This window comes from Peromyscus californicus, unplaced genomic scaffold, assembly GCF_007827085.1.
Source record: "Peromyscus californicus insignis strain IS unplaced genomic scaffold, ASM782708v3 Scaffold_11__1_contigs__length_118956290, whole genome shotgun sequence".
NCBI lineage: Eukaryota > Metazoa > Chordata > Mammalia > Rodentia > Cricetidae > Peromyscus > Peromyscus californicus.
Window position 1 is genome coordinate 68441711 of NW_026294402.1, and position 12049 is coordinate 68453759.

General features: G+C 38.9%; 1 protein-coding gene across 1 annotated transcript in view; it reads right to left on the reverse strand.

Annotated features, from left to right (window-relative positions):
• The window catches only part of Unc13c (unc-13 homolog C), a 413338-nt gene that overhangs the window by 48204 nt on the left and 353085 nt on the right, over positions 1-12049 (reverse strand). Inside the window, exons 26-28 of the mRNA XM_052714363.1 lie at positions 8606-8729; positions 5702-5758; positions 1220-1300 (exon numbers count right to left, since the gene is read on the reverse strand). Coding sequence (XP_052570323.1) covers positions 1220-1300; positions 5702-5758; positions 8606-8729 — 262 coding nt within the window. The remainder of the gene's footprint in view (positions 1-1219; positions 1301-5701; positions 5759-8605; positions 8730-12049) is intronic.

A 12049-nucleotide genomic window follows, 5' to 3' on the forward strand; every position in this document is an offset into this window, starting at 1 on the left:
GAAGATGATGAAATTAGAGGCAGGAGTCAGATTGATCAATATATTGATCGACACTCACTATTTCTATAAGATACATTCCAAAAGTATGATTTCTAGCAAAATCCAGGAGGGGCTGTACTCAAATCCTACAATTTTCTTTTCTTTTCAGAATACATTCTGGCATGTTTACTTCTTTCTAGTACTAATTTCTTGTATACAGCCAAGAGTACTCCCATGACTCCACCCATCAGTCAATTCTTATTCAAATTTTTGAAAACTTGCAGAAAAAATCAGTTTTGATTTTTTTTCTGGATTTTTTTGTTGTCACCCTTCCATATCATGTTATAACACCAGGTGAAGTGGAGGTGATCACCAGGACAGTGAGCTGGGGTGATCAAAGTAGCCAATAGCTCTTCACTATACCAGATATGCTATATGATCAATGCTTTTTTGCAATGAGGAGTGGAATCAGCAGACATAGTTTAGGAAGTAAATTTACTTTTCTAACCCTTTAATAAATACAACACACACACACCACACTCTTTTTTTCACATACACATGTACACCCAAACCACACATGTGAAGTCTCTCTATCATACCCCCCAGACTCTCTCTTACATACAACACACATACACAACACATACCTACATACCCAGACCCCCCCCCCCACATAGCACAACACATTCACACACACACAATCACACACACAAGTTATTTGGAAAGAAAACACATTGAGACCCATATACATTTAACTCTCGCTACAGCACTTCTTGTCAGTTGTTTGCTATGTGGGAATAATGCTCGGAGTACAAGACTTCTGGGTTTTCAGTGGAATACAAAATGAAAATTTATTGTATTACAAAGAGAGAGTAGAAGTTTGGTGTTTTAAAAATGATTTCTACAACCACAGAAATCCTAAGTACAAAGTACGCTAACTTAAAATCCTCCTGAACCATCTGTTGAACTGCATTGGCGGGGGTGGGGATACATATTTTTCTCTGAGAACATATGTGATGATATAAGTTTCACTCACATTTTCTAGAGAGACACAGAGCAAGAAATAGAAAATAAAAGTGTGTTATGGATGAAGGAAGGGAGATGAATGAACTGGAGTTAGCCATGCCTGGAATCTATCCAATTGGCTATCTCCTGATCACACCTGGGACAGTTGCACAGTAGGGACCTTACTGTGGAGAGATGGAGGTGCCCTCAGTGACTATCCAGGGATACTATATCCTACCTTGATGGTGGCCAAGACCACTTCCATTATTGCACATTGTCTTGGTGTCAGCCCCTTGGCATCTTCTCGAATCATGTGCTCCTGGAAGACAGGTGGAAAACTGCTCAGAAGGTGACAGATGTATTTATCCAGCCTCCTTCAAACAAAACCTGTACAGTTCCCACATACAAACATTTAAAATAGCTTCTTCAGGGGCTGGAGAGGTGGCTCAGTATCTAATGCACTTGCAGAGGATCTGGGTTCTGTTCCTGGCACCTACATGGCAGCTCACAACTATCTAATTCTAGTTCTAATTCCAGGGGATCTTGTACCTCTGAATGCATTATATGCACACGGTACTCTTTTTTTTTTAAATTTTTTTTTAACTATCAACCTCTTTCTTACAAGTTTTTTTTTAAGTTTTATTTATTTATTATGTATATTGTGCTCCGTATGCTGCATGCCAGAAGACGGCACCAGATCTCATTATAGATGGCTGTGAGCTACCATGTGGTTGCTGGGAATTGAACTCAGGACCTCTGGAAGAGCAGCTAGTGCTCTTAACCTCTGAGCCATCTCTCCAGTCCGCACACGGTACTCTTATATACATGAAGGGAAAACAGTCATACATACAAAAATAAAAAAATAAAGCTTGGCCATTTTGTCACATTTTTGATAAATATCCATTTGTCAAAGGAAAGCTAAGCTGCCTGATTAAAAATAGAACTCTGGCAGAGGTGTACCATTATTTACATTCTAAATTGATGTTAAATAAAGAGATAAAGTAACCTGAAAACTGTGTCCCAAAGGCTTTTCACATTAATTCCTTGTTTTGGTTTCTGTCCCTTTAAAGAATTCAGGACAGCAAGGGGATTAAGGAAGCCAAGTTCAGCTTCCCAGTCATCCCAGATACAGTGTGCTCTAAGTATAACATCCAGTTAATTCTCTTTCCCCATCCTCCCGATATTTGTCCCTTACCGGGAAGAGCCTCAAAGAATAAATCAAATTGGGCAGTAGAGCCATTTTAATATTTTATAGCCATTTTAATACTTTAGGCTGATTTTAAGATTCTAACTAGATTTTCCTAATTGTTTGCTGTGATATGTCTCAAGACATTATTCAAAGATTATTTGTAAAAATTATGGTAGGAAGTTAGAGAAAATAATAATTTCAAAAATTTCTAAGAGAAAAATTTAAAGAGTCCTGCTGCTACGCATTGATACTATCTTCTAGGACTGTGGCATTCTATTTAGCACTGCTCAGCATACTTATCAATACATGTGTTTACCAATATGTTAATAATAATGTTAGATACCAATATGTTAATAATAATATGTTAGATACTAACAAATAAAATATGTTGTTTCTACAAAGCTGTAATTATTGCCAGCAATAGCTCATTTAAATAAAGGTGTCTCTGGCTGCCCAAGTAAGAGGTTTGTGATTAACCTATAATTTCAGGTATACCTTATTAAGTTTTTGACATTGTATCAGTAGTTTAAAAAGATTGGGAGACATTTGTTTTTATTGTTATGTCAAATAACTCTGATCCTGTTAAGTAGCAATGCCAACCTAACATACACATGAAAGTCTGAGAGTATGAAATAACAAAAGCATATGTCAGTTATTCAATAAATACCTAGTAGTTTAATTTTAAATCACATAGATTAGAAAAGAAATCAAGAAAAATTGAACTGGGAACTAATACAGAAAATCAGTAAATATAGGAAAATAATTATTTCCTGGCTCCATTTTCTTGACTTTGGGTTCTTGTAAATGAAATAGTTACCCATCTACATCTATTTCTCAATGAAATTCTGAAATTATCCATCAGTATGTTTTTTTCTGCTAGTATCATTCCTGTTGGATTTACTTTCAAACTAACATCTTAAAAAATAAGTTGCTTAAATTCTTTTTTTTGAAGGAAATGATACCCTAGTAAACATTGGAGTGATTAGCTTTGTTATATGTAAAGTTCTTCTTGTTAGCTGGAGTTTTGTTGTTTTGCATAAGACTGTAGAGGAGTTATAGAAAGGCCAGTAACAGAGCAGTAAGACATGGGACCAAGTTTCCACTCATTGCTATAGTTCTTTATGTTACCTCAATGTTGATGTAATAATCCTTATCCATAGTTCTTCTTTGGTAATTAATTAAGAGTATTCACCAAAATGCAAATGATTGGGGGCCTACAAAGGGTTTGTTATCTATTCTATGCACCCTATCTTCCCATCCAGAAGGCTCACAGGTCCACTGCATTTCCAGCTTAGGGTCTGGTATATGAGTTAAGTTAACTTACCCATATCATTTCTCAGGCCAAAACAACTAGGGAAGACATTTCCTCAGAACCAGTGGTGGATTCATACATCAGTAGACTTTATTGGGATTCCCGACACAGAGTTGGGAAGGTGTTTTTTTTTTTTAATGTTGTTGATTTTGTTTCATTTTTATGAGATTTGAAGTTCAAAGGATGTTAGAGCAAAAACAGCTATCTAATTATTAATTATTAAGGTTTGCTCAGGTGACCCATCAATCAGAGAAGTGTAGAGCTGAGAGATGATAAGTTACAATGTCATGGGACATGGTTAGAATCCCTGATCAAGCAGTCATGGGAACCAGAGTCAGCTTGGTCCATCAGATCTCACATAACAACTTCACTCTCTGTTTATACTACATGGCCTTTCTATCACTTGAAGCAAACAGAGCCAATATAACACTCTACTCCAAAAACAGAAACTTGGGTAATAGAGTGTGTTCAAAATACATAGAAGCTGGACACATGGTTAGGGGAATTTCTTTTGTAATGAGATTTAAACTGTTTCATCTTCATGGTTTTATATGAGAAACTTTAGACCCCTATTAATCTAAATTCAAGGTAGTGTCCAGAAATCCCAGTGTGCTAAATAAAAATGATAAAGAAAGAACCAATATTCTAAACAACAGCTTAGCATTGGCATCTACTTTACATATTCTGTCTTAACCATTCACAGCACTGAGCACTTGTGGGAAGCAGTTTTAGGTTATGCTTATGTGTTTTTAAGATGTAATGTAGATGATAACATTAGGATACTGAAATGAGAAGCATGTGTTTTATACCAGTAAATAATTATGCAAGCTGATTATCTTTTCTTGGTGTTGTGATATAAAACAATACCCATGAGGCTTATCTCTGAGCTACCAGCTGGAGGCAATGTGGGAGGTGGCATGATGTACACCACAGTTCTAAGGATCAAGTATTAAATTTTTCTGAGTTTTAAAAATAGTACATTTATAAACTGGGAAGCTAAGTGTTTAGCTTATGGGACATAGTTTAGAAAAAATTAAACCCACTTTCCATTTCTGGAGCTCATCTGAACTATATTCTAGAAGGTTGGAACAGAATAGAAGCAACATGTGTTTTAACCAGAGAAGTTTGTATCCTATAGATATTCAAAAGCTTGTGAATCCCAAGTGATAATTAAGGGCAAGATTATTTTGTAAGTAGATTCTCACTTGTAATGGAGAGGTGAACATATTTGAGAGTTTAAGGTCTTTTTTGATGAATTTCATTTTCCTTTATTGTGTTTCTTGACTTCAAGACTTTTACAGGTTTTGCTGGCTCAATGCAGTATTACATTTTGCCTTTAGTCAAAGCATGTTCAATGTAGTAAAGCAAATATGTCCTCTTTCTTCCAAAAATTATAATTTTTAAAAAAATTATTTATTTTTACTTTATATGTATGAGTATATGTATGTGTGTCTGTGTACCACATATGTGCAGTGCTTATAGGGGCCAGAAGAGGGCATCATATTCCCCGGAAATGGAGTTACAGGTAAGTGTGAACCACCCTAAGGGTGCTGAGAATTGAATCCAAGTCTTCTGCAAGAGCATCTAGTGCTTTTAACCATCGAGTCTTTTCTCCAATCTTAAAAGTTAGAAACTTTTTAAAAATTCAATATTTATTTTACATCTTGACCACAGCCTTCCCTCTCTCTTCCCCTCCATCTCCCGTTCCTTGATCCACCCCTCCTCTGTACTCACTTAGAAAGGGGCAGGTCTCCCATGGACTTCAGCACAGCATGGCTTATCAAGCTGCCATAGGACCAAGCACCTCCCCCTGTATTCCAGCTGGGCAAGGCAATCCAGCATGAGGAATGAGTTCCCAAGAGTCAGGCAAAGAACCAGGGACAGCCCTGCTCCCATTGCCGGGAGTCCCACAAATAGACCAAGCTACTCAACTGTCACATATATGCAGAGGACTAGGTCGGTACCATGCAGGCTTCCTGCTTGTTGGTTCAGACTCTGCGAGTTCCCATGAGTCAGGCAAGCCCTTTCTTTGGGGTTTCCTATGATGTCTCTGACCCCACTGGCTCCTACACTCCCTCCTCCCTGTCTTAAAGCAAATGTATGGTCACAGCTGGGTGTGCTTTCATCCTGCTATGTTAGGTGCCATTCCTAGGAGGAGGGCAGCATTTACAGAGTTAGGTCACTCACTTCAGGCCAACCAGTTTCCTCAAGCTTCTTACCTTCAGTTTGGATAACTGACCGAGATCTTTAGCTGCAATGAAAATCATCTGAGGTCCCTGGAAACACACAGAGAAAAAGAAAAGGAGGTTCAGGTCACCAGATCCTCAGTAGTAGAGTTCACGATTAAAGTAGAGTCTTTTTTTAAAATTTCCATTATGGTATTTTGGGTTTTATGTCAGATGTGCATAATGGATCTATTCTAAAGATGGAACAAGAGATTATCTGGCAAGGCTGGCAGCTTGCCAGTCGTCAGCATCGTGTCCCACTTTTGAGTGTGCTAAGTCTGGGTTATGGAACCAGTTGCAGCACAGGTAATCAGTTTCATGAAGCGTATGAATAAAACTTTAATTGTTTTCTACAGAGGCACTCCCCTCATCCCACTCCCCCAAATATATATGTGCACAATCTTAAGACACAAGGCTGCAGAAAGTAGGGATGTGAAATGGTGTGGCATCTGTCAGAGACCTCCTTAACTCCTTCCCAACTCTTGGTTCCCCTAGAACATCTGGGTCCTGGACAAAAACAAACAAACAAACAACAGCAACCACCAATATGGACATTACTGGATTAGCACATCTAGAGCAGTGGCAGGTCTGCCGGTATATGTGACTGGAAAGCTGCCAAGTTTGGCCAAATTCATTAGCAGCTGGGAATAAAGTCCCAGTGAGGAAATAGGCTATTCTCAACTATCTCTATATTTTTCTCATTGCAGAGTTCATGGTCACAGGGAACAGGAACCGTCACTCATTATTTTTTGTTGGTGTTATTTTTCTGCTATTCTGTTTATTTCCAGTGTGAAGTATAGTGCCTAGAACTTATTAGTTAGAAGCCTCAGTGCTATTTGGTCATGGGTAACAGAATGAAACAGTTCCATCCTTGCAGATGTCAGTGCTAGGGAGCCTTGAGATTATCATATACTTGCCCAGGAAAGACTTTGTCTAGAAAATGAATTGCTACATATGGTGTTTCTAATGAAACATTACGTGTACATTCTCAAAAACCCATGAGTCTTCCAAACTGCACAATGTAGTGGCCCTCATGCAGAAAGTAACAGTGGACACGATAACCTGAGCCGAAGCAAATTTTTGCCAAAGAATCATTAAAAATAACCGTGGGCCAGTGAGCTAGTTCAGCACATAAAGGCAGTTGTCATCATGCCTGATGATCCAAGTTTGATCCCTATGAACCATGAACTAATGGAGGAGAGAACTAACTCCCAAAAAACTGTCTTTTGATTCCACAAAGGCACACACAGATACAATGAATAGATTTTTTAAAATGTTACTTTAGGAGATCACTTGGACAAGTTGAAGTGTGGGCGATGGCTATCTTGGGGGGGGGGATGATTAAAATGTAAAATAAACCAACAAACGTCCAAGTCCAGTTGTGGGCTTGGCTGCAGCTAAGGCTGTATGTGTGAAGTGGTTTTCCAAGCACAGCAGAGGATAGTCTGCCATACATCGGCTCCCTTCTGGGTGCATCCTTCTGCATTGAGGGGCCTCCGTATCTGGTTCTCTTTGAAACAAGTCTGTCCAGTAGTTACACTGAGAGGTTCTCCCATGTTTCTGCTTATGGGAAACTTATATAGACACCACCCCATTGTTATCACTCCCCTGCTGACCAAGACCATCAAAGCTATTTGCATTGTGGCATTATTAAATATACTAGTTATTAGAGCAGAATAAGACTTCTGTGTGTTTCAATACTCATATGTGATTTGGCTGTCCACAGATGTAGGCTCTAAATGAAGAAACTATACATTCATGGCTAGGAGTTAAGTCAACAAAAACATCCTTATCTTACATCTCAGCCCACCTTATAAGAAAATATTTTCTGCATATATACCATTATTGGATACATAAGGACCAAGCATGCATGATTAATGGTGTTGATATGTGTTTTGGTGTACTTTATAATCACTCATTATCTGCATCCATTTATCTTCCTTAGTCACACATACAAAAAAATCAATTACCCCAAATAATAGCTTGTTTTTTTTAATTTTTATTTTTTCTTTGTATTGCTTGGTTCAGCATGTGTGAACTGAAAAGCCTGCCCTGTGTGGTTACTTGATCATTGTCCAGCTCCACCGCCGACTGATCTTTCTGGTTTCTTTTTTGTTTTCCTGTGCGTGATACAATCAAGCCCTTCAAATCCACAGAAAGCCATCTCCTCTATTAACCTCCAAGCAGGGAGGCAACAGATGAAAGTTGAAAGGAGAGGTGAAAAAAATTCAATATGACTGCACTGGACAGACCTTCTTTTTTAAGCTGTACCATTTAAGAAGCACAGTGGCTAGATGTATTCGAACCACAGCCTGTTCTCTGTGGATTTGCAGTAATATTAAATTATATATACTATTATATAGTAAGTATTGTTCTTATTATGTTAAATATAAATTAAAATATGCACATACCTAGATAGCCTTACAAATTAAAGTTAGGCCTACCCTCCTTCCCTCCCTCCCTCCCTCCCTCGAATTCCCTATGTAACCAAGGATGACCTTGAACTTCTGATCCTCCTGTGTCTACCTCCACAGAGCTAGAATTAGAGGTGTGCCCCACTGCACCTGAACTCATGGAGAGCTGGGGATAGAACCCAGGGCTCTGTGTATATCGGCAAGTGCTCTACCAAGTGAGCCACATCTCCAGACCCCTTGACTTATTTTTTATTAAGAGATGAAGTTTAAAATGACAATTAAATTTGAATTTAGATAGCTACTTTCATTTTTTAAAAATTGATTTAGATAGAAATTTGATCAAGCATTGTTAAAAATTTATATACCAAGAAAAACCTTCTCCAAATGGATTTCATTCATATTCATGTGGACCCGAACTGTTCATTCGAATGAAAGGTCGTCAAATAGAATGCTGAGTGTGGGAGGGCACACTGTAGGTACTTACTGTTTGGTCTGTCAGTGGAGGGAGAACGATCTGCTTCTCTATCTTGTTAAGAACCAGCTTCCAGAGTTCCTTCAGAACTCGCTTCAGGACCGTTTTCTCACAGATTTTTGCGGAAAGACTTAACCTGAAACAAGATTAGACGCACATTCGTTCTTGAGTCTCACCCATGTACCAGACTACAAGGTTGATGAGATATCGACCTTCGCCACCGACATTGGAATCCTTCAACAGGCCCCTTATGACTTCCAAAAACTAGATCTCATTTATGGGAAAATATTACGTATTTATAAAATTATGGAAAATGCATAATATATAATTTTACATAGTGTATAAATATATTTAGTCATGTTCTACATTGCATTATCCTGTTTATCTGGTGGAACATGGAACCAGAGGAAAAAAATCATTGCATCCATTTTCCTACAAGTAAAAGATTTCCTTTTTACTGATGAATAAAACTTCATTGTGTGTGTTTCCACATGTGCCACATGCTCTTCCTCCATTCATCTGTTGCCGGCCACCTGGGCTGGTCCTATAACTTGGCTGTGATGGATGGTGCTATAACAAATACGGATACCTACATGTCCCTCTGGCATGCTGACTAGGAATCTCTCAGGTATGTTCTGAAACTGGCATAGCTGGATCACATGCAAATCCTTTTCTTTTTTCTTTTTATGTTTTGAAGAACTTCCTATACTTATTTTCAGATAATCTGTACTCCCACCAGCAATGTGGCATAAGGGTTCCCTTCTCCCATGTCCTCACCAGGATTTGCTGCTGCCATTCCTGGGCTGTGAGCCAATATGACAATGTGACACACAAGTCTTTCAATTCATCCAGGATCCTGAGTTTGCTGACACAAACAGGCAAGTTGTGTCTTCAAGCTTTCCTTATGTGAGATTAGGAGTATCACTTCCTGGTATTTGTGTAATGCTGTATATACCCTTTTCTATGAGACTAATCTGTACATAGTTTATAGCTGATTGTGCTCATTTTAGAAATAAAACACACGCTCAGAGAGATTTAGAGATGTGTCCAAAGCAGGGAAGCTAGTGAGTCAGACATAGTTGGGCTGGGTTTTCTAAGTCAGGTGCATCTTTCAGCATCATGTACCACCCATCATGAATGTCCTCATGTATGAAGGCCCGGAGAAGAGGGAGACAGTAATGAAAATATCCTACCCTATGATTCTGGGCTCAATGAGACCCCTTTAGTGGCGGTGATTTGACCCTGACACAGTGACGGCTGACATGGGGCATACATTTTATGGCAGCCCCTTGACTTCCCATAGTGCTTTTGGGCTCAGAAATAACACTGGTGATGGTTCTTACGGGCAGAATTGAATTGAACATTTTCCATACAAGAAGACATGGACAATGAAGAATAAATGACATTTGATTAACTGATCAAAATTGATACAAATAGGGAGATTCCTAAATATATGTTCCTATTGAAGTATTTCTCCTAGCTCTATTTTATATAGAAATGCAATGAACTTGTAAACATCCCCTGTTGGGTGAGTTTGGAGTCTGGTGTCGAGGGTAGCATCTCCAGCCAGTCAGCACTGAGTGTGTAGACATCGAGGGACTAAGCACACAGGGTACTGCACGTCTTCAGAGATACTCTAAGCACAGTGGGAGCCCATTTTGCTACAGATTTAGAATTTTCAGCCTCAAAATGTCTAAGCTGAAGATCTGATGCTGTTCTGTGTGGTTAGCTCATATACTGGGCATGCTAACTCATCTCGATTAGATTGGAACCAAAGAAGAAATGAAGGAAACCAGTGGCATGCTTGTAGCTCTTTGTAGGTCTCTGCTAGTTGGAAATGGAGCATATAGCCCATTTTAGGAAGTGCTTGGATCTCAGAGAGAAAGCGAAATGTTAAGACATGTTTTATTTATAGAGGCATAGTCTAGTACAATGTGATTCCTACAGGGATTTTCTCAAAATGACCTAGAAGACTTTCAGGCCTCCACTGTTTGCTTTAAATAATAGAAACTAAAGGAGGAATCCAGTAACTGCCTCCTTAATGCAGTCAGATATAGCCAACTTCGTAACACAAGCCATAAAACATAGATTTTGTGACTTGAACTATCTAGAGTGGTTGGATATAGAACCAATTAAGCAGACAGTTTTCAAATGCCATGTGTGCAATCGGCAATAGGGATTTTTCATTATATAGCTGATCTACTTTTCACGGAAACTTACGCAGTCCAGTTTCTCTACTCCTGTAGTGCCTGTTCCCATCTGTATTCATTCAGATCCTACCCACCCTTAAAGACCTAGCTCAAATGAAATTCTTACTCTGAAAAGACTGTCACTCTGCCCCTTTTTATGTGTATTTATGTACATTTCTTTTTTTCCCTCTTCCAAAATTCTCAGCGCCTTGAAAGCAGAATCAGTGTCTCACTCTGAAATATCTCCTCTGTCTTCGCCACTGTTTCTATTACTGTGGCGAAACACCATGACCCAAGCAACCAGGGAGGAAAGGGTTTATTTGGCTTATACTTTCACATCACAGTTCATCATTCAAGGAAGTCAGGGCAGGAACCTGGAGGCAGGAGCTGAGGCAGAGGCCATGGAGGGTGCTGCTTACTGGTTCGTTCCTCATGGCTTGCTCAGCCTGCTTTCTTATAGAATACAGAACTACCAGCCCAGGGATGGTACCACCCATAATAGTTTGGGCCCTCCTACATCAATCACTAACTAAGAAAATGTTCTAAGGCTTGCCTACATCCCAATCTTAGGGAGGCATTTTCTGAACTGAGATTCCCATCTCTCAGAAGACTTCAGCTTGTGTCAAGTAGACATAAAACTACTCAACATATCCTCTAACCAGTGGCTTTAAGGTTGCGCATTCTGAATGAGCCCAGAGAACACCCTCAACTTTCCATGTTTCATGTAACTATCTCTCTCTTAAATGATTGTTAAATAATTCTCACGTATTTTGAAAGGTTGTAACTCCTTTCTGACTTTATTATACACAATCTTATCTTGCTAGCAACGATAAGAAATGCCACATAGGGTGATATAATCCAGTATAATGACAAGGGGAATATTAAGCATGTAAAATAGGTGATGGAAATGCGGCTCAGTGGTTAAGTGCATTGATGGCTTTTCTAGGGCACCCAAGGTTTGATTTTCACCACCTACACAGCAGCTCCCAACTGTCTGGAACTCCAGTTCCAGGAGATCTGATGTCTTCTTCTGGCTTCCATGGGCCTTGCATGCACATGGTACATATACACACACACACATGCAGGTGAATACTCATACACACAAAATAAATATTTTAAAAGAATAAACTCATCTAAGTGTATTAAAAATAAGAGTGAACTCACTTTTTCCATTCTTGTATTTTATAAATGGTAACATAGATCCAAAAATTACTCAGCTAGCCTATTGGCATTATCAGAATTACCTAGATGTTCCATATACTCTATA